Source organism: Pristis pectinata, chromosome 13 (assembly GCF_009764475.1).
Source record: "Pristis pectinata isolate sPriPec2 chromosome 13, sPriPec2.1.pri, whole genome shotgun sequence".
In the NCBI taxonomy this organism is placed as follows: Eukaryota; Metazoa; Chordata; class Chondrichthyes; order Rhinopristiformes; family Pristidae; genus Pristis; species Pristis pectinata.
The window spans coordinates 48,062,049-48,085,258 of NC_067417.1; the positions used below are offsets into that span (position 1 = coordinate 48,062,049).

General features: G+C 49.7%; 1 protein-coding gene across 10 annotated transcripts in view; it reads left to right on the plus strand.

Annotated features, from left to right (window-relative positions):
• Nucleotides 1–23,210, plus strand: part of mtss1lb (MTSS I-BAR domain containing 2b) — a 158,164-nt gene that overhangs the window by 113,148 nt on the left and 21,806 nt on the right. For 2 of the 10 annotated variants that reach the window (XM_052028739.1, XM_052028748.1), the window contains 8 exons: nucleotides 815–906; nucleotides 2,934–3,008; nucleotides 3,952–3,960; nucleotides 9,467–9,624; nucleotides 11,526–11,633; nucleotides 15,452–15,549; nucleotides 17,080–17,290; nucleotides 21,774–21,893. In XM_052028739.1, the coding sequence (XP_051884699.1) occupies nucleotides 815–906; nucleotides 2,934–3,008; nucleotides 3,952–3,960; nucleotides 9,467–9,624; nucleotides 11,526–11,633; nucleotides 15,452–15,549; nucleotides 17,080–17,290; nucleotides 21,774–21,893 (871 nt within the window). The remainder of the gene's footprint in view (nucleotides 1–814; nucleotides 907–2,933; nucleotides 3,009–3,951; nucleotides 3,961–9,466; nucleotides 9,625–11,525; nucleotides 11,634–15,451; nucleotides 15,550–17,079; nucleotides 17,291–21,773; nucleotides 21,894–23,210) is intronic. The other 8 variants (XM_052028743.1, XM_052028740.1, XM_052028745.1 and 5 more) reach the window with 8 other exon arrangements.

Genomic DNA, 23,210 nt, shown 5'->3' on the forward strand with positions numbered 1-23,210 from the left:
GGCTCAGTCAGAAGAATAAAGATCACGGCTCAGGGACGAGAGAATGGGCGAGATATTTCAGTGTGTGAACCAGTCAACTGATGGAGCACAGCCCAGTGGGTGACATTGGCTTGGCGTTTGGGATGGAAGGTGTCACATTCAGGTTGGGGGCAGACGGTGGGTGTCAAAGGGACGCAGGGGCTTCCACAGTGCGTGTCTGGGGCAGGAAAGGGAGGAGTCAGGCAGATACCCCCTCTCGTGACAAGGGGGTCATCTCTACCGCCTCCCATTGGTTGAATGGTCACCAAGACCGGCCAATGGTGCGGCTGGTGGCTGGGGGGGGGGGGGGGGGCTGTGAGTCCTGGAGAGAAGCAGAGGGAAGCGAGTGCCCCCTCACCCACCCCCACCCCCCGTGAACCTGCGCTGCTGTGCTCTCGGGAGGAAAGGATTCTCATCAAACAGAATGAAAAGACAACAGGGTCACAGAGAGGGGATAGGAACAGTTGCCATGTCTCGGTCTGTGGGGAATGAGGCCTCTCTATAAAGCAACGCGCTGGGCAGTAGTGCCAATCCTACTCCTCTCTCTCTCATCCGTCTCCCTCTCTCCTCCCTCCCTCTCTCTCTCCCTCCCTCCCTTTCTCCCTTCTCTCTCTTTCTCTCTCTCTCTGTCTCTCTCTCTGCCCCCCTCTCCCCCCTTCCCCGCCTCTCCCTCTCCCCCACCCCTTCTGTCCCCCCTTCTCTCTCCCCCACCACACCTCTCTCTCTCTCTCTCTCTCCCCCTTCCTCTCTCCCCGTGTCTCTCTGATGATGAGTACATTTCCGTGTCTCTCCCCAGTGCCCTGATGGAGAGCCTGATCAACCCCCTACAGGAGAGGATTGAGGACTGGAAAAAGTCTGCCACCCAGCTGGACAAAGACCATGCCAAAGGTACAAGCCCGAGCTCTTTCTCCCCTCCCTCCCTTGTCGTGATTCAACCTTCCCTGGACGCTCAGGTCCCAATCTCGTCCCTACATCGCCCTCTAGGGTTCAGCTGCCATCTACTCCATTCTCGACCAGCAAGTGGCAGTGTTGTACCTCAAAAAAATCAGCCGCAGGAGAAAACTTTGGGGAAAAGTTTGCTTGTCACAACCTGAGCTGTGACCCACGGGACCAATCGCTTAGTCAGTACTGAAGACGCTTCATTTTTATTCTTTTCAATTCCCACCAGTGAACATTAATCCATTAAAAGCAGGCAGTGCAGCAGAGACAGCAATCACTCAGGCTTTTACTAAAAATTTCCACGTAAGTCTTACTTTTGTTTGAATTTTGTTTTATTAATCAGAATCCTCAATGCATCAATACATGGTGTCTTTCTTATGATGACACAACAGGAGGACATTCATCCATTGTATCCATACTGTCTCCTAGCAAAGCAATCAGAACCAGTTTATTGTCACCGACATGTCATGAAATTCGTTGTTTTGTGGGAGATAAAAATTACTCAAAGTTACCCCAAAATAAATAAATAAATGGTGTGAAAGAGACATAAAAACATAAAAATTACTATAAGTTACAAAAATAGTGCAAAAAAGGAATAACAGGACAGTGTTCATGGACCGTTCAGAAATCTGATGACGGAGGGGAAGAAGCTGTTCCTGAATCGTTGAGTGTGGGTCTTCAGGCTCCTGTACCTCCTGCCTGATGGGAGTACTGAGAAGAGGGCATGTCCTATTCTCTCTTATTTCTCTGCACCTCTGAAACATACTCTCTCTCAGACATGCCCATCAATTCCCCCGTGATTCTTTAACCAAGTACCTACACTGGGGATAATTTCCAGCAGCCAGTTAACCCACCGACCCCGCACGTCGTTGGGATGTGGGAGGAAACCGGAGCACCCGGGGGAAACCCACGGGGTCACAGGGAGAAGGTGCAAACTCCACACGGACAGCACCGGAGATCAGGATCGAACCCCGGTCTCTGGAGCTGTGAGGCAGCAGCGCTCCCTGCTTCAGCGCCATATGTCCACTGTGTCCTCTGTCACTGACGTAGCATCCCACTCTATGTTCAACCATGGCGTGGCAGTTCATATGATACAGCACCACTCACATCCTGCACGCCATGTTCTTTCCAGCATAGAATTAAGTGGGGTAAACTCCTGGCCACTCCCAACATACAGAATCTCATTGTATCTGACCTGTTAACATTCACTCCCAGCAGATGGATTCTCAGTCACCCTGTTATATATTCTCAGTATGTTGACCATCAAATCTTTGTTCCATTCATTCCACAGGAAAAATCGTACTGTGCCCAATCATTCTTTCCTTTTACAATATTTTTATTAAATCCATGAAAAAAATACAGAGTAAATGCATCAAAAAAGAAAGTAAAATTACTACTAAATACATTGTAATAAGCCGTACTTAGGATTACAATACTCTAAATCAATAATCACATATAGTAGTTAGTTAATAAGGAAAGAAAAAATTGGAATATTTTATTACAAAAAAAAACCTACCCCCACTACCAAAACCCGAAGCTGTTAGATAGAAGAAACAGCAAGGAAAAACCTTAAAAAAACGTTACAGTGTCAGCCAATATCTGCATTTTAGTCCCCAAATCAGAGATTTTGAAAATCGTTCAAAAAGGGTTCCCACAGGGTTTGAAAGTCTAGATTAGATTCAAAAACTGAACAGCGAATCTTCTCGTTCATTCTCACTATTGAATCCCAGTGGATTGAAACCTTCCACTGCCAGTTATAAAATCCCAATGGATTGAATCTTCCCTGTTCCTGGTGCATAGAATCCCAATGGACTGAATTCTCCTTCATTCCCAGTCTATAGGATCCCGGTGGATTGAAATTCCCAATGTATAGAATCCCAATACTTTGGAATTCTGATAAGCAGGAAAGATTTCACTTGCTGGAACTGTCGTTGCTTAAGTAAACTGATTCCCCAACGTTGCTTCTTCACCCCTAGAGTATAAGCGAGCTCGACATGAGATAAAGAAGAAATCATCGGACACTCTCAAACTTCAGAAGAAAGCACGGAAAGGTGAGTGGGTTTCAGTTTGCTCTGACCTGCCACCCCAGTGTGAGAAGTGCATTAGAGTTTACCAGAGTATAAACCTCAGTCATCTGCAGAGACCAACGTTCCTGTGGGGCTTCAGACAGGAAGCTGTCAGTCCTTTAGTTCTTACCCAGTACATCTGCCTTCCCTGGTCATTACCCAGGACACTGCCCCTCTCTGGGCACCAGTCATTACCCTGAGCACCGCCCCTATCTGGGCACTGGTCATTACCCTGGACACTGCCCCTCTCTGGGCACCGGTCATTACCCTGGACACTGCCCCTCTCTGGGCACTGGTCATTACCCAGGACACTGCCCCTCTCTGGGCACTGGTCATTACCCAGAGCACTGCCCCTCTCTGGGCACCGGTCATTACCCTGGACACTGCCCCTCTCTGGGCACCGGTCATTACCCAGAGCACCGCCCCTATCTGGGCACTGGTCATTACCCTGGACACTGCCCCTCTCTGGGCACCGGTTATTACCCAGGACACTGCCCCTCTCTGGGCACCGGTCATTACCCAGGACACCGCCCCTCTCTAGGCACCGGTCATTACCCAGGACACCGCCCCTCTCTGGGCACCGGTCATTACCCAGAGCACTGCCCCTGTCTGGGCACTGGATGCTGCACTGTAGCCAGGTGACATACTTGGCGATGGTTTGCAGTGATTTGGATCCCAGTAGAGCCAAAGAGAGCCGACGCTGGTGAAATAACCCCAGCAAGGTCTCCTTCAGCTGTGGCGTTAGAAGTGAGGTGTTCACAGGTGCCCAGATCCAGTCCCATTCCAATGTTTTGGCGAGGTAAGCTGGGGTACTTTGTCTGGACATTCCCTGTGCCTGGAGTGAACTGTCCTCAGTCACTGATGCTGCTTTTCCCACGACCTTCTCTGACGTTCTTCCTTTCTCCCTTTCCTCTCCTCCTCCCTGTAGAGCTCCTCGGTAAGTCTCCTCTCTGATGCAGCCCGTCTTTTTCTCTCTTACGCTTGTGACTTTCACGTCGTTACCTTGTACAATCAGTGTCTGTGCAAGTGCTACGATCGGATAAATGTTTAAGATTGTCCTGAGACATGGAACCTCGTCTGTGTCTCACTTGGAAAGATTCGAGTTGGACTGTGAAATATGAACGTTGGTCTTGTGTTGGATGAAATACAGTGGAGGGGAGCTTAATCTGTGACTAACTCTCGCTGTCCCTGCCCTGTTTGATGGGACGGTGTACAGGGAGCTTCATGCTGTATCTAACCCTTGCAGTCCCTGCCTTTGGCGTGTGTACCAGGACTGTGTAGGTCGAGCTTTATTCTGAGTCCAACCTGCCTTTTATCCCCTGCTTTTTTAGCCTTTATTCCCAGCCCCTATTTTGAATGTTTTGGGGTTTTCTTTCATTTTTTAATAACTTTATTAAAACATCCCAACAAATAAACTTAAATTAAAATATTGTCTTTTGCATGTTGCGGTGCCTGCCCCGGGAGTGTGTGACAGGACAGTGTAGAGGGAGCTTCACTCTGGGTCTAACCCATGCCCTGGGAGTGTGTGATGGGGCAATGTAGTGGGAGCTTCACTCTGTGTCTGACCCTGTCCCCGGGAGTGTCTGATGGGGTAGTGTAGAGGGAGCTTCACTCTGTGTCTGACCCTGGGAGTGTGTGATGGGGCAGTGAAGAGGGAGCTTCACTCTGTGTCTGACCCTGTCCCCGGGAGTGTCTGATGGGGTAGTGTAGAGGGAGCTTCACTCTGTGTCTGACCCTGGGAGTGTGTGATGGGGCAGTGAAGAGGGAGCTTCACTCTGTGTCTGACCCTGTCGCTGGGAGTGTCTGATGGGGTAGTGTAGAGGGAGCTTCACTCTGTGTGTCCCCCCCAGGTATGGAGTGTCTGATGGGGCAGTGTAGAGGGAGCTTCACTCTGTGTCTGACCCTGTCCCCAGGAGTGTCTGATGGGGTAGTGTAGAGGGAGCTTCACTCTGTGTCTAACCCTGCCTCCAGGAGTGTGTGATGGGGCAGCATAGAGGGAGCTTCACTCAGTGTTTTTGCCCAGATGTGGAATGTGTGATGGGACAGGGTGGTTAGTGCTTGGGTGATGATGCTGCTGGTTGAGACGTGGGGGTGTGGCTCAGAATCTTGCTTCAGCGGGTCTCGTCCTAGCACTTGCTCTCCACATTGACTGTTCAACCGTCACTTCACTTGCCTGCTGCCTGCTGTACCCTGGATCAGCTGCCTGCCTTGCTGTGTTTCCTCTGGTCAATGTGACCTTTGTGCATGACTGTCGTGGACTGCATTGCTGTGAGGTGTATCTGTGTACACTGTTCATTACCACTGTAAGGTGTGTCTGTGTAATTTGCTTGTTATTATTCTATGGTTTATCTGTGTGCTACGCTTGTTATTACTGTGCAGTTCATCAGTCAAGTCGAGTTTACAAGTTTATTGTCATATGCACATGTATGCACAGGTACAATGAAAAACTTGCTTGCAGCAGTCACAGGCACATAGCATTAGAGACACAACATTCACAAGAAAAGGATAAATTAGAAGAAAGAACACAAATAGAAGAAAAATAAATCCATTGTAGTGCAAAGTGGTCATAGTGTTGCTCTACTGAGGCAGTGATTAGGGGTGTGCAGGTTGGTTCAAGAATCGAATGGTTGAAGGGAAGTAGCTGTTCCTGAACCTGGTGGTGTGGGACTTCAGGCTTCTGTACCTCCTGCCCGATGGTAGCTGCGAGAAGATGGCAAGGCCTGTGTACAGTCTTTGTAATTACTGTGAGGGGTGAGCTATGACCACATTCGAGAAGATCTGACTGAAACCTGTAGAATTGACTGAAAAACACAATGCTGCTGGAGGAACTCAGCAGGCCAGGCAGCACCCGTGGAGAAAAGCAGGCGGTCAACGTTTTGGGTCAGGACCCTGCTTCAGGACTTAGAGAAGGGTCCTGACCCAAAACGTTGACTGCCTGCTTTTCTCCACGGATGCTGCCTGGCCTACTGAGTTCCTCCAGCATCATGGTGTTTTTCATCTAGATTCCAGCATCTGCAGTCCTTTGCTTCTCCTGTAGAATTGATTATTGTCTATCTGCTCCTTACCTGTGTTGAATTTGCTGATCTCAACCAGGACAGCATGAAGTGTGCCCACAAGTGGGATAAGGCAATGGCCAGAACTTCAGTTATTGTCCATCCCTATTAAGCCCGGAGCAGGTGGAGGTGAGCCGGTGCCTTGAACCTCTGCAGTCCTTCTGCCCTTGTCCTTCGAAGCCCTTGCCTCTGCTGCTGCCTGTAGGAAAGCATGGGACTGTCAGTGTTGATGGGAGGAGAGAATTCGTTGTCACCATGGCATGGTCAACAGTACTTCTCCCTAACCCCAGCCTCTGGTACAAGGACAAAGCAGCAGTACCTGGACAGATGTAGTCAAGCTCTCCCAGCACGTACGATAAGAGCCACCTTCAGCACTTTCCCACCCTACGTCGATGATATAACCTCAGCCCTTCCTCTCAGCTGTCCTCCAAAACCTACAACCTCCACCACTGGAGGGGCAGGGGGAGGGCAACAGGTGAAGGGCAACACCACCTCCCACAGGTTCCCCTCCGAGTCACCATCCTGACGGGCAAACGTAATGCCAGACCTTCATCGCTGCTGGGTCTAACTCCTTCCCCCAGCAGCACCTCCGCCGGAAGGACGACAGCAGTTCAAGAAGGTGGTTCACCCCACCCCACCTTCTCCAGGGCAGCAAGGGATGGGCAATAAATGCCTTGCTCAGTGATGCCCAGCTCCTGAGAAGTGCATTGAAAAGCAGCACTGAAACCAGGGTGAAAGTAAATTAAATTTCTTATTGGCCAGGTCATATCGCAGACCAGCAACTCTCTCCCCAACCCATACTGGCTGACCTTAAGCTCTGCACAAAAGCTGTTGGATCTTTCAGCGTTAGTGACGGTAGCTGTACCGGCCTGCAGGTGGCACACTCGCACCTCCTGGGAAATGGATCCATTGGTGCCGACTTTCCCAATGTAACTCACACACACACACACACACACACACACACACACACACACACACACACACACACACACACACACACACACACACACACACACACACACACACACACACACACACACAAGCCGTTTTCCCCCAGGTCGCACTGGTGATCCTGTCTGGGTGAAGTTGGCGTGGGGACATCTGTGTGCTCTCCACCTTGTGAGCTGTCTACCCAGCATCACCCAAACAGCTGCAGTTCACCCACCGCACGATTCTGCCCTGGGAACTTTGGGCGCAACCTACGACCTTCGTTGAACCCTCAGAGAAAAACTAGGAGCACATTGCCCTTAGCACGTCATTCAGTGGGTCTGCTCTGTGGTGTCACCTGCCTCAATCTCCCAGCCTCAATATTTGGGATAAAAGATACCTCGGGGCGGGTGGGTTATTCCCCCGTCCCTGATGATCTGCAGACTCTTTGTACACCTCCCACTTCAGCTGCGTCAGTACACTGCTTTCTCTTCCCTCTGGACCGCCTCACAACACACGTGCATGCGCACGCGTGCGCGCACGCACACACACACACACACACGTACACACTCACACGTGTACACACACACACACACTGTAGTGTATATCACATCTTTTCTGTAGTGTATATATGTGGTAAAAATATGAACTTTGCTTCTATAAATGTCAATTAATGCTTGATCAATTGTTAATTTTAAATCAGTGATTGATACATTTTTGATAACCACATATATGCACTGCAGAAAAGATGTGATTAAGCTGGAGAGTGTACAGTAAAGATTAACAAGGATATTGCTGGGACTGGAGGGCTTGACTTATCGGGAGAGATTGGATCGACTGGGTCTGCTTTCCCCCACTGTAGGGGTGTCTAAAACTAGAGGGCAAAGGTTTAAGGTGAGCGGGAGGAGGTTTAAAGGGGATCTGAGGGGTAAATGTTTTCACACACGGAGTGGTTGGTATCTGGAATGAGCTGCCAGAGGAGGTGGTGGAGGCAGGAACAGTCACAACAGTTAAGAGGCATCTAGACATCTGGATGAGCAGGGCACAGAGGGAGATGGAATGAATGCAGGCAAGTGGGGATTAGTATAGATAGGCATGATGGTCAGCATGGACGTGATGGGCCGAAGGGCCTGTTTCTATGCTGTACAACACATCCATCCACACACATCCAGGCATGCATGCACATACTAATATATTAGTCCTCTCTCTCTCTCTCTCTCTTCCTCCCTCCCTCCCTCTCTGTCCACTTCCCTTCTCCCTTTCTCTCTCCCTTTCTCCTTCCCTCTCTCCCTCTCTCTCTCCCTCTATCTCTCTCGCATTCGCTCTCTCACTCTCTCTCGCATTCGCTCTCTCACTCTCTATCTCTCTCTCACACTCTCTCTTTCCCTCTCTCTCTCCCCCTCTATCTCTCTCTCGCATTCTGTCTCTCACTCCCCCCCCTCCCTCCCTCCCTCCCTCCCTCTCTCTCTCTCTCTCTCTCTCTCTCTCCCCCCCCCTCCCCCCCCCCCCCCACCCACACAATCTCATGGAGGAGATTGTCATGCCTTCCCTGTATACCTGTATATTCCTCAGCCCTCTGGCCCTTTCTTCAGCTGCTGCATGGCCCCAGCAGAGTTCACCCTGTTCCGACGCCCCTCCTTGTCATCAGTGCAGCAGTTGGGAACTCACTGCACATTTCCCGACAGACACCTCTCAGCTCCAGTTTCAGTGCACCATTCCGTGTGAAAACCCTCTGCCACTGTACTTTTGGCCAGTTTCACACTTGGTCTGCACTAAACTTTTTTAATATATTATTGCAAAATAAACTTTATTCATCATAAAAAACAAACTATATATAACAATAAGACAGTGAAAACCTTTACATTCGTGTACGGATCAATCATTAGTGTTACCTTTTTTTAAGAAAACACAGCACTGATGCCACTCATGCGGCTCCCTGGGGTACTAACCCAATCCCATATTTACAATCTTTAAGGGGCTTCCTTGCCTGACCCCGCCCCTCCCTCTGCTGTGGCAGAAGAACCCTAGACTGTTATCCTTCCCCACCGAGCCCTTGCGTTGGCTGCGCCCAGCTTCAGTGCGTCCCTCAGCACGTACTCCTGCGGCCTGGAATGTGCCGGTCGGCAGCATTCCCCTACGGACATCTCGCAGTGCTGGAAGACCAACAAGTTTCGGGCAGACCAAAGGGCGTCTTTCACCGAGTTGATGACCTTCCAGCAGTCCTCCCGGGGGCAGCGCGCGTTGGGAGTGATGTTTCGACTATGCAGGAAGGATCTGACTGGGAGGGTCCCTCTCACCGCCAGCCAAGCGAGGTCTTGGCGCTTGTTGGTGAGTTCTGGCAATGAGGCGTTCTGCCAGATGGTCTGCGCTAAACTGGACCTGGTTGTCTCTGGCATCTACTGGCAGGCTGAGCCCCTGAGTGTGCCTGCGGTGAAACCCTAGTGTTGTCTGTTCCTCCTCCAGGTAAGGGTGACCTCAGGCCTCAGGTGGAGAACGCCGTGCAGGACGTAAATGACATGTATCTGCTCCTGGAGGAGATGGAGAAACAGGCAGTGCGGAAGGCTCTGATCGAAGAGAGAGGCCGCTTTTGCACTTTCATCACCTTTTTGCAACCCGTGGTGGTAAGCACAAAAGGCAGGGGTTCAAATGGAACGTTGCTCTAAATAGGTGGAGTTCACAATCCAGGGGTTTTTAACCGTGTTGAACACAAAACCCTGCAGGTGCTGGAAATCTGAAATAAGATCCAGGAAGTAAAACACAGGTCAGGCAGCGTACATAGAGTTATACAGCATGGAAACAGGCCCTTCGGCCCAACTCATCCATGCCGTCCAAGGTGCCTACTTGAGCTGGTCCCATTTGCCTGTGTTTGGCCCATGTCCCTCTAAACCTTTCATATCCAAGTACCTGCCCAAATATCTATTGAACGTTGTTATTGTACCTGCCTCTACCACCTCCCCTGGCAGCTCGTTCCATATCCCCACCACCCTCTGTGTGAAAAAGTTGCCCCTTGGGTCCCCTTTAAATCTTCCCCCTCTCGCCTTAAACCTACATCCTCTGGTTTTGGACTCCCCTACCCTGGGAAAAAGAATGTGACCCTCCACCTTATGTCTGCTCTTCATGATTTTTTAACCTCTATAAGCATGTCCCCACTGTCTGAGTCTCCCCACTGCCTGAATCTTCCCACTGCCGGAGTCTCACCACTGCCTGAGTCTCCCCACTGCCAGAGTCTCCCCACTGCCCGAGTCTCCCCACTGCCCGAATCTCCCCACTGCCCGAGTCTCCCCACTGCCCGAGTCTCCCCACAGCCCAAATCTCCCCACTGTCTGAATCTCCCCACTGCCTGCACCTCTCCTTGAGGCAGGGTTTGGACCTGAAATGTTGACAATTCCTTTCCCCCTACAGACACTGCTCAACCCACTGAGTTCCCCCAGCAGATTGTTTGTTGCTCCAGGTTCCAGCATCCGCTGTCTCTTGTGTCTCCTGAATCTCTCCCCACCGGCTACTGAGTCTTAACATAAAGTGGGCATCCTGCCAATCAATTGCCCCCGGCCAGTTACATCTTGTGAAAGATGCCGGAAGTTCCCGCCGGGTGTGATAGATTCACCAATTCAATCTTTAAAGGCTGGAGACTCTCCCTGGTGGAGATGGAGAAGCAGCTCCTTTTACCTTTACCGGGTAACTGGGTGAAATGCAAACCAGTTCAATTCCGTGACAATGACATCTCCACCAAAAGTATCTCCCAAAATACTCTGGCACCTCTTAACCTTTGGGAGAGCCAGTGTGAGTTGTTTTGCTCTTTATGATCTGTCTTGCGCCTCCTGGGTTATGGCAGTGATCACCACCTACCTACCATCTGGTCAGGAATGAACACAGTCCCAACCAGGTGTGGGTAAGTGGGAACCATTGGGCAGAAGTTGGACCCCTGGAGGTTAACGGTGACTTGATCCGGTAGTTTGGAACAGGATGTAGCGAGTTAGTAATTACTTTGATGGGAATAGAAGTCGGACAGAATGTAAAGTGGGTCACCAACTGCCCATAAAGTCAATGTCTCCCATTAAGGTCTGAGACAGAATGAGCCGTCACTCTCTCTGAGTGAAATCCTTCAAATAGATCATGCTCTATGACTTATTCCCAGCAATCCATTACTCGGTATATGAAGCACCTGGATTAGGTTGGGTGACTCACGGCCAGTGTACGCTGGAGGTTCAGTGGTCCTACTCACATCTACAGTGGACTCCCAGTACATTTACTGTGAGCCCTAAGCAAGGTAGGGGTTAAAACCAGACTGTTCTCCTGTTGCCACATTGGAATCTCGAACCGGTGAGTGAGCCTCGGGAACGAATGAGTTTGTTTTTGACTGTGATGCCCTAAGGTTGATTTTATTTTGGGTTTGCGTGCGGGAGTGTCGGGGAATGCTGTCTCTGGTTCCTCACGTGTTCGCCTCCGAGCAGGAAAGGGAGAGTGCCGCCATTTGGCCCATTCAGCGAGGTGTGTCAGGTTTAAACCACCATGTTTTCTCTAGGATGGGGAGATTGCGATGTTGGGGGAGATCACACACCTCCAGGCAATTGTTGACGATCTCGTCGTCCAGACAGCGGAACCACACAAACTGCCTCCGGCCAGCGAGCAGGTAAGGAGACACCGCAATGTGTACACAGACAGCAGCGTTCTCTTACACTTCTGCTTGGGGCATGTGTGTATGGGCTGATGAGTGGGTGCAATGGTGGGTGACTGGATGCACCCATGCATGGACAGGTGAGTGGGTGCAATGGCGGGTGAGAGGATGCGCCCATGCATGGGCGGGTGAGCGGGTGCAATGGCGGGTGAGTGCATGCACCCATGCATGGGCTGGTGAGCGGGTGCAATGGTGGGTGAGTGCATGCACACATGCATGAGTGGGTGCAATGGCGGGTGAGAGGATGCACCCATGGGCAGGTGAGTGGGTGCAATGGTGGGTGAGTGGATGCACCCATGCATGGATGGGTGCATGCTTGCCTGAATGGTTGAGTGGATGCATCCATGCATGCATGGTTGAGTGGGTGCATGCACAGGTGGGTGGGTGTGTTGCATGGCAGAGTGGGGAAGTGGTTACGAGGGTGTGTACGTGACTGGGTGGTGTGCATGGGCAAGTGCGTGCATGGATGGGTGGGTGAGTACACATTTAGGATGTGTCAGTAGGTGAAGTGAGGCTGCAGGCACAGCTCATCACAACACAAAGCGGCCCCACGTGTGACACAGAGGGGTCGGATATCCATTGCCTCAGCACTGTGAGCTATTGGCGGGTGTAGATGTGACCCCAGCCAGCAGTTTATCCCAGTCTAAGTCACAGAGTAGGAGGAGGTGCTCAGCCTATAACTGCCCCACACCATGGGTTGGTGCAGTGGGTGTGTTACCCCTGGATTAGCAATCTCAACCTCAGCCCTGCCCTTGTTCAAAAACTCAGGGCAGCTTTTCAACCCATGATCTGATTCAGAGGTGCTTTTGAACGGTGCTAAGAGAGCCTCGCTCAGTGTTTAATCCACGTGATACCTGGATTGGGGACTGCTCGCCAGTGATGGCCACCTGCATGGACCACAAATGTTACTCTGCATCTGAGCCTTTCTGGTTCTGACTGAGCTGCCTGGATTGGAAGCCTTTCCAATCCCAGTTCCTGCCTTCTGGCTCTGAGCTCCTGGTCATATCCTTGACTGCATCCCCTGCCAGAAGCAGCAGTATACCATACCTGCGGACTGGGCTGTAGTTTTCCAAATGTCACTGCAAGTGTGTCACATCCTAGATGCAGCATACTTAACCTGAGGTAGGTAAAACAAGAGGGCATAGATTTAGGTTGAGGGGGAAGAGATTTAGAGGAGATCTAAGGGGGACCTTTTTCCTGGAGTACCTGGAACACACTGCCTGAGGGAATGGTGGAAACAGAGTCACTTAAAGAGTACCTTGACGAGCACTTGAATCGCCTGGGCATGGAAGGCTATGGGCCAGGTGCTGGAAGATGGAATTAATACGCATGGGTGCCCGCCGGCCATCACGGACATGTTGGGCCGAATGGCCTTTTTCATAGCGTATGATTCTACAGTTGTCCTCAGGGTATTTTTCTTAAGGATCCTTTTATAAAAAGTTGCCTTGTTACTTTGTTAAACTCCAGATCATCTCTAACCAGATCCCAATTAGTCACAAAAGGTGCCATTTTATTAAGCAGAGTCAGTGGAGAAAAGTGGATAACAGCAATGCTCTCAGCGTAACTAAATGCCTCGGCGTACTTGGCACAAACCTCATCGGACAAGCCACGTAAGCAGGTAGCAGGACACGTGTCTGAGTCCCTGGTTAGTTGCAAGGAACATCTTGAAGCTGGAAGGTTTAACGGGTGAAGGGCAGAGCTTGAAACCCAGGCAGCCAGAAGCACGCCCAACAGCGGAGAAGGAAAGAAAATCGGGAGCATCTGTCAAAGTCGACCCGCACTCTGTAATAAATCAGACGACAGCAGAACCAAAGAACTTAAGATCAATGCTTTATTAGTTTAACACTAGCGGGAGTGAAGGATACAGAGAAAGAGTAAACAGTGTAACCTGAGCTCTGTATGAGGCTCACTCAAAGAAGCACCGGTTACTGTGTACCTTTATACCCACTTCATGGGAAATCTTGGTGGGAAGTTGCACTTACTAAGGCAGTTGTTTACATAAAGCTTTTAGCACAAGATATGTCTAAACCACTACTTTCTTTCTCACCCACACCTGGCCTCAAATCCAGTCAAAACTATAGTCACCCCATGGCTGAGGTAATTCCTTTCTATGGGAAGAAGCTGACCATGAGAAGCACACCATTAACCCTTACATTGCCGGTCGTTAACCCCTGCATTCCCTGCTATCTTTTACACATCAAGGAAACCAGAATTGGAGGAGTGCAGAGATCTCAGAATACTGTAGGGGTGGGGGTGAATAGAGAGGAGAGAGTCACAGACAGACCGGAATGAGCCCTGAATAACATCAGTGAAACAAGTATGTTTTTCACAGTGATCTTACTGATACCAGCTTTTTAAATTGAAGGTTTATTTGGTAGCTTGAATTTAACTTCTCCAGGTTGTCTTTGACTCCCCTGTCCTGCAAAGGTATGGCATAGACTGCTGCCATATACCTGGCATCTACTTTGCAGAGATAATGAGATCGTAAAAGAGAAAGGAAAAGTTAGATCAGGTTTGCTGCTTCAGGGTTACCCTAGAGTACACCTGACCTTGTACTAACAGAGGGCAAGGTTAGTGCTGAGATCAGGAAATTCTGCCACGTGTGATTGACGTGTGGGGTGGGCTTCAGGGTGGAGGGAAGGACTCTGGAGTCGTTCAAGCATTGAAAAGTTGCATGGTGCCCATATCTGGGTGGATAAGCAAAATTGTCCAGTGGTGTCTTGGTCTGAGGTGATAGGTTAATCTTTGAAGGAGGAAATAGTGGTCTAAGGGAGCAGACCAGGGGATTGGATGGGAGTTGGGGGAAGCAACATTGGTTTGGGGGGTGGGGGGAGGTGGTGGGTGGCAGGGGCTGGAGTCTGACAGATCATCCTGCTCTGAAGGAAGGCTGGTGGGGGAGAGAGATTCTCAGGTATTGTTTTATCCATTCAAGGGGAGTGGGTTTCGCAGGCTGAGCCAGCACTTATTGCCCATCCCTTGAGAAGGTGGCGGTGAGCTGCCTTCTGGAGCCGCTGCAGCCCGTGAGGTGTGGGTACACCCACAGTGGTGTTAGGGAGGGAGTTCCAGGACTTTGACCCAGCGACGGTGAAGGAACGGTGATATATTTCTGAGTCGGGACGGTGTGCGGCTCGGAGGGCGACTCCCAGGGGGTGGTGTTCCACGAGCTTTTGCTGCCCTTGTCCTTCTCGCTGGGAGAGGTGGTGGGTTTGGAAGGTGCTACCTGAGGAGTCTCGGTGAGTTGCTGCAGTGCATCCTGTAGATGGGACAGACTGCTGCTGCTGTGTGTCAGTGCTGGAGTGAGTGAGTGGGTGTGGATGGGGAGCCTGTCAAGTGGGCTGTTATGTCCTGGATGGTGTCGAGTTTCTCGAGTGTTGTTGAAGCTGCCCTCACCCAGGCACGTGGAGAGTGCTCCCTCACACCTGACTTGATCCTTGTAGATGGTGGACAGGCTTTTGGGGAGTGCATTCCCAAGGAATAGTCTGAGGAAGGACCTTTGGCAAAGCAATGGTATAGGTGGTGTATGCTTGTGGGAGGGGCAGGCTTGGGACCAACCTTTGTTTGATATTTTCCATCTACAGGTACTTTCTGTGATATGGTGAGGTTTTCTGCAGGGCAATAGGTGAGAAACTTGTACTTTTTGATAAAAAGATATCTTGAAAGGACTTTTTGCAATGGTATAAAATGACCCACTGTATCCCTGGACTCTGTTCCTCATGAAGCCTTGCTTGTTCAATATTCCCCGAGTAACCCACGTCTGTGTTCCCCCCCACCAGGTGATTAAGGACCTGAAGGGTTCTGACTACAGCTGGTCCTACCAGACTCCACCATCTTCCCCCAGCAGCTCTGGCTCCCGGAAGTCCAGCATGTGTAGGTATGTATGATTGACAGGTCACATGCCAGATGCGCGAGGTTTCCCCTCCTCTCTCCTCTCAGGCTTACGGCTAGCAAGGGCTTTGTAGAAAGCTTTCCCAGTGGGCAGGGTGCGGGTGGACAACACAGTTTCAGTCTCTTCACACAAGTACTGTTTCAGTAATCCTTCCTGCGACGACTCTGCTGCCCTTCATAAGTGCCCAGGATTCAACAGTGAGACTAAGCATGACTTCCTTCCTTATCCAGCTAATGCTTCTGTTATTAAGGATAAGATAAGGTCTCTTTATTAGTCACACGTACATCGAAACACACAGTGAGATGCATCTTTTGCGTGGAGTGTTCCGGGGGCAGCCTGCAAGTGTCGCCACGCTTCCGGCGCCAACATAGCACGCCCACAACTTCCTAACCCGTACGTCTTTGGAATGTGGGAGGAAACCGGAGCACCCGGGGGAAACCCACGCAGACACGGGGAGGATCCCTTCAGAAGGAACCCAGAGTGCAAAGAAGATTTACAAGGATGTTGACATCTTTGCACTGCCCCTGGAACAACTGTTGTGTCCTCACCTGTACCCAGGGGTCTGGAGTTTTATGGACAGTGGTACCGTCTTTTCCTCCTTCCCTACATGGCTGCATTCAATTTAACTGATACACGGTTTTGCACGCATTCAGAGGAAGGATTGTTGTTTAGGCCTTGCTGTAAATGGGGATCTAAGGAAAGAGAGAAGATAGAATGGTGGGGGGGGGGGGGGGGGGGAGTGCCAAGTACCTCACACTTGGTGAGGTACTTGGCACTTGGTGAGGTGTGGTGATGGTGCTGTGGTTAAACTACCAGCCTTATAACACCCAAGGCCCTGGACTAATAATCCCAAAGACCGGAGGTCAAAGGATAGACGAGGGACTACAGATGCTGGAAGTCAGGAGCAACACACATACAAAAAGCTGGAGGAACTCAGCAGGTCAGGCAGCATCTGCGGAGGGAAATGGACAGTCTCCGTTTCGGGTCGAGAAACGTCGACTGTTTATTTCCCTCCGTAGATGCTGCCAGACCCGCTGATTTCCTCCAGCTTCTTTGTGTGTGTGTGTGTGTGTTGCTCCTGAGTTCAAAGCCCACCACGGCAGCTGTGGAGTTTAAACTCAGTTCAAAGTCTTGGATTTTTAAAAAAAAAATTATTAAGATCAGCTAGACTCCCAAACTAGTGACTTGTCATAAAAAACCCATTCGGGGGAGGTAATCTGCTGCCCTTACCTGATCTGTGACATACTATAGCTATCTCACACTATCACTATCACACACTATCTCTGTCACAAAATATCACTACCAAACACTGTCAGCAGATTCGTCAGCCCTGAAGTGACCATGAACGGTAATCTTTCCCGGTCGTCAGGATGGGCAGATCCCAGGTAAATGAAGAAATTTGATGGCAGTCTTTGACCATGGCCTCCTGCTTCGCATCCGGTTTTGTTCTCAGCAAGTCTGACCTTGTCTTAAATTGCCTTCCTGACCTTCCCTCCCTCCGTACCCTTTACCCAGCAGTGTAAACAGTACAAACAGCAGCACCTCCCGCTCCAGCGGTTCCCAGACTCACTCGCCAAGCTCAAACTACCGCTATCGCAGTTTGGCTCAGCCTGCCAGTTCCAGTGCCCGGCTTTCCAGCATCTCCTCGCATGATTCTGGCTTCATGTCCCAGGACGCCATGTACTCCAAGCCACCGTCACCCATGCCATCAGATATAACCAGTCAGGTGAGTGCTTCTCGTTTCGACGTCGGCTGATGTCACTGCACCACTGGGGAACGGCAAGTCCTGTGCCAGCATACAAAATAGGAGCAGGTGTAGGTCACCCGACCTTGTTCTGCCATTCAATAACGTCACCATTGATCATACAGCACAGAAACAGATCCACACTAACCATCGAGCACCCCTTTACAGTGAGTGCATTCATTGTCCCCGTGCTCCCGGCAGCTTTTCCCCCCCCTCCAGATTCTTCCTACACACCAGGGGGGGCAATTTACAGCGGCCGATTAACCCACCGACCCCGCACGTCTCTGGGGACGTGGGAAGGAACTGGAGCGCCGGGAGGAAAACCCACAGTCGCAGGGGGAACGTGCAAACTCTGCACACAGGTGGCACCCGGGGTCAGGATCGAACCCGGGTCTCTGGAGCTGCGAGGCAGCAGCCCTACCCGCTGCGCTGCCCACTTTCCAAGTTCTAACATCTGATTATAACCTCAACCTTACATTCCTGTGTATCCATGGTAACCTGAAATATCAGTTACCACTGCATTAAAAATAGGCAAAGACCCCTCCACTCTTTGAGGAAAAGAGATCCAAAGATTTGTAGTCCTCTGAGAAAATATTCAACCAGATTTTTTCTTTTGATTGAAGTATTTGCTGGGAACAGCCATCTCAGAACCCAGGATACGCTCAATTTTTGCGGGAGGTGAAAAAAGCGGGAACCTGAGGTGTCCGGGATTGGGGCTGGGGCTGCGGCTAACCCTCATGTACCGAGTGGGTTTCCTCCCACCTCCCAAAAAGATGCAGGTTGGTGGGTTAATTGCCCCCTAGTGCGTAGGTGAGGGGTAGAATCTGGGGAGAGTTGGTGGGAACGGGGGGAGAATAAAATGGCTTAGGGTAGGATAAATGGCACGGACTCGGGCTGAAGGGCCTGTCGCTGTCGTGTCAGTATACATCTATAAGCCCGTTTCATGCTGGGCACGGAGAAGAGGATACCATACAGGGAGATAGGCGGGCAAATGGGAGGGATAGAATGCTGTGGGAGCTGGCACAGAACAGCAGCCTCCTATGTCCAAAGTAAATCGTTGATATCAGCCCTTCCATGGGACCTGATGGAATTGCTCCCATGGGAGCCAGCATTGACCTAATGCACCAAATGGCCGCCTCCCATGTCGTTACAAGTGTAAGAATAGTATAACATGCAGAGTTCCCACACACAGTGCCTTGACGTCCATCTAATTTCAAGAAAGGTCCTGAGATTAATGCCTCAGCTGCATGGTGACGTGTACCTGCTAGGATAATGTGCTCAGTTTCTGGAGTGTGCTCGGAGCATTGCATTCCTCGTTCACACTTGCGGGCTGCTGGAAGACAAACAGGAGACAAAGCAGCATGAATCAGACAAAGAACGGGTTTTTTCCAACCTGCAGTACCTCGTGCAGCATACTGCACACTACAAGAACCATTTCTGTTCACAGTGCCACTTCTTTCTGTCACGTGATGGTGAGAATGCTCGCCATGCTCTCTAAGAAGACTTATAATGCACAGCAGACTGAAAACATCGGGCAGCACAGTGGCGCACCTGGTAGAGCTGCTGCCTCACGGCACTAGAGACCAGGGTTCGATCCTGACCTGGGCACTGTCTGTGTGGAGTCTGCACATTCTCTCCACGACTGTGCTCTGGTTTCCTCCCGTATCCCAAGGACGTGCGGGTTGGTGGGTTAATGGGCTGCTGTAAATTACCCTTTGAGTGTCGGTGAGGGAGGGGGATGGGGGGGGCAGGAGTTGATGAGAATAAGAAGTGTGATTGAAGTGTAAGTGAAGACACAAGAAATTCTGCAGACGCTGGAATCTAGAGTAACGCACAAAAAGTGCTGGAGGAACTCAGCGGGTCAGGCAGCATCTGTGGAGGGAAATAAACAGTCGACATTTCGGGTCAAGACCCTCCATCAGGACTGGAAAGGAAGAGGGCAGAAGCCAGAATAAGAAGGTGGGGGGGAGGGGGAGGGGTAGAAGTGTAAATGGGTGGTCGATGATCATAACAGATTCAGTGGGCCGAAGGGCCTGTTTCCATGTTATATCTTTCTGTGTTGACTCCATGTTGATTCTGTATCTGTAACTAAACACACAAAACAGGATTGATGTCATGAATGTTCAAAGTAAAAGCATTCTTCATCCACAATGCACAATAGGCAAAGCATCCTATCTGGATGTATCACGGCTTGGTACGGCAACTGCTCTGCCCAAGACCGCAAGAAGCTGCAGAGAGTTGTGGACACAGCCCAGCGCATCAGACACCAGCCTCCCCTCCATGGACTCTGTCTTTACCTCTCGTTGTCTTGGTGTAGCAGCCAGCATAATCAAAGACCCCACCCAGCCGGGACATTCTCTCTTCTGTCCTCTTCCATGGGGTAGAAGATACAGGAGTCTGAGGGCACGTACCACCAGACTTAAGGACAGCTTCTACCCCACTGTGATAAGAATATTGAACGGTTCCCTTATGCAATGAGATGGACTATGACCTCACGATCTACCTTGTTGTGACCTTGCACCTTATTGCACTGCACTTTCTCTGTAGCTGTGACACTTCACTCTGTACTGTTATTGTTTTTACCTGTACTAATGCACTCTGTACTAACTCAATGTAACTGCACTGTGTAATGAATTGACCTGTACGATCGGTTTGTAAGACAAGCTTTTCACTGTACCTCGGTACAAGTGACAATAATAAACCAATACCAATACCAAATACATTCACCTTTCTGGAGACAGCGCAGGTTAGACAGAGGTCATTATCACTTTGCAGGTCTTTTGAGAAGCCACAGACCACAGGAGTCCATTGAACTATTGCCTGTGGGGCAAATGTTCCCTTTTCAAATCAGAGAATAGAATTTGAGAATTTCAACGGCACATTATAGACATACGACACGTGTTTGGCTGAACATCGATAGTGCATTGATCTGAACCAGACCACATTGCCCGAAGCTTTCTCCGTGAGCACCTCCAGAATTATGTTGCGGCTCTCTGTGCCCCTATTATACAGCAAAGCAAGGGAGGAACACATTAACAACATTTGCACAAGTATAATTTCTCTAGCATTCAGGGGGTTTATAGAAGGAAAGATTCCACAGAGCAGCAATGGTATAAACACCATTCATTGAAAATATACCTAGCTCGAGACCAGTCCGAATTCTAACTCACATGAGACCTACAAGCAAATGCACGAATTCATTGGTTCATTCGGACATATGCTTTGTTTTCTCTGATGGGTTGTGCTAAAGTTTATATTCAAATACAGGAAATATCACTTAGCGATCACCCAGAGGATGAAGATAGGTTCTATGCATTTTAATTTTTTGGCAAACTGTGGATTGATTGGTATTGGTATTGGTTTATTATTGTCACTTGTACCGAGGTACAGAGAAAAACTTGTCTTGCATACCAATCGTACAGATCAATTCATTACACAGTGCATTGAGGTAGTACAGGGTAAAAACAATAACAGAATACAGAGTAAAATGTCACAGCTACAGGGAAGTGCATTGCAGGTAGACAATAAGGTGCAAGATCCTTCCTGCAGTGCGGCGACCAGAACCGTACGCAGTGCTCCAAGTGCGGTCTTAACTAGTAGAAGAATCAGAGGGGGAAGTGAGGAAAACATTTTCACCCGGAGGGTGGTGGGGGCTAGAACTCATGACCTGAGAGGCTGGGAGAGGAAGAAGCCCTCGCCGTATATGGAAAGCACTTGGATGTGTAGTTGAAGAGCCAGGACCTGCAGGGCCACAGATCGAGTGCTGGAAGTGGGCCGGTGGCATTAGATGAGACAGCTCTTTCCCAACCAATGGACAAGTGATGGACCTCGTTGGGTTTATGAATCCTCTGGGATTCTACAAAAGAGGTGTCTGTGGAATGAATGTGCAGTTCAGAACTGAGGCGTTACTTGGCTTCTGAACACCTGGACCCATGAGAACAATGCTTGGGGATAATTAAAAATTAGGCTCAAGTTAAAATTGGTCTCAAGGTTTACCTGTCAGTTTCACTCATCTGAGAATGGCAAGGTTTGCTGAACCAGTTCAGCAGGTCTGAAGTAACTCAGAGCTCTGTGGTTTCAAAGCTATAAACATCCTAGGTTGTCCCTGCCCATCTAGATGAACAGCCCTCAGAACCAGCTACTCCAGGCCCTGTTTTTCACATTACTCACATTTTTATTTTATAGTGACGTAGAAGTGGGCCATTTGGCCCATCGAATCTGTGCTGGCCCCCAGTGCAATCCCTGGCCCCCCTGTTCCTTTTCCTGTAGCCTGTTCTCTCTTACGTGTCCCACCAACATGCCTTTAGGGTGAGGGAGGAAACCGGAGCACCTGGGGGGTGGGGGGGAAACCCACATGGTCGCAGGCAGAACGTGCAAACTCTGAATACTTGAAATGCTAACCAGCTCTCGTCTCTTTCCCTTCCTTTGCTCCGCCTCGCCTCCCTGGACTCTGGACCCAACGCAGAAGTCATCAAGCTCGGCTTCCTCCGAGGCGTCCGAGACGTGTCAGTCGGTCAGCGAGTGTAGCTCACCCACTTCGGTTAGTTCTAGCTCCACAGCTGGAGCCTGGTCAGGTGGCGAAAAGGTGAATCACCCATACTCATCGCTAATTCTCTCCCATCCGGGCCTGAGGAACCAGCAAGTAAATGCCATACAGCACAGTCGGGATAACTTGGTTAATCCACAATCCATGTGCTTGGGGCCCATTCCCACCCCTCTTTTTGATACTGTAAGTTTTAAAGTGTTTGCTTCTTTAGATATGCTCCATTAGTGAACTGTATTTCTACCAGCACCTTGCTCAGCTTTGTTTAATAGGCATGTAAGTACTTGGAATGAATCGGGGATATTTGCCAACCCAGTCCAACAATCATCATTCAGAGTCCAGCTGTGTGACGCTTCTATTAAGGTTCTCTCTGCAAAGTACAACAAGGGCTCAGACATAAGAGTTATACTGCAGAGAAACAGGCCCTTCAGCCCACATGCACCCATCCATACTAAACCCACTGGCCACGGTTGGCTGGTAGTCTATTCCTTAGTGATTCAAGTGCTGATCTAACTACTTAAAGTATCCATTGTACCACCTCAATGATACAACTGATGTGATGAAATGGTTGGCATGTAAAACAAAGTTTTTTCACTACACCTTAGTACATGTGACAATAGTAAACCAATTTTTACCAATTTACCTGCCTCAAGCAGCACGTTCCAGTTTCCAACATCCCTCTGGCTGAAAAAAAGGTCTTTCTCAGGTCCCCTTGGACCCCACTACCTTAAACCTTGGCACTTAGTTTTAGACACCTCTGCAGCGGGGAAAAGTTTCCCACTATCCACCCTATCCACACCTCTTCATAATGTTATATAATTCAATCAGGTTCTCCTCCGTGCCAAGAAAAACAAACTGAGTTTGTCCTGTTGCTGTGGGCAACACATTAAGTTCACACTTTTATCATCATATCTCAATAAGAATACTTCAGTATATCTGCTGAATCACTGTGATTAACAATGGGGGGGGGGGGGGAGGTTTTCCAGTGAAGAGTTCATGAGATATATACAGTATATTTAAAACAAAAATAAAAGCTTGGTCATAAAATGGCAGGTGTTAGAAATCTAAAATTTATTCAGAAAACGCTGGAAACACTCAGCAGGTCAGGCAGCATCAGTGGAAAGAGAAAAACAGACATAACCTTTCAGGTCAAAGACGTTTTGCTTTCCTTTAAACGAAACTATTATTCATTGATAATATCCCTCAGGGAAGGAGCATCTCAGTTTGTATGAAAGATGAAGCAGCTCCTCTAGAAGTGAGACTGAGCCATATTCTTTTTATATTCATTCAAGGGATGGGGGCTTTGCAGACTGAGCCAGCATTTAATTGCCCTGTCCCTAGTTTGCCCTTGAGAAGGTA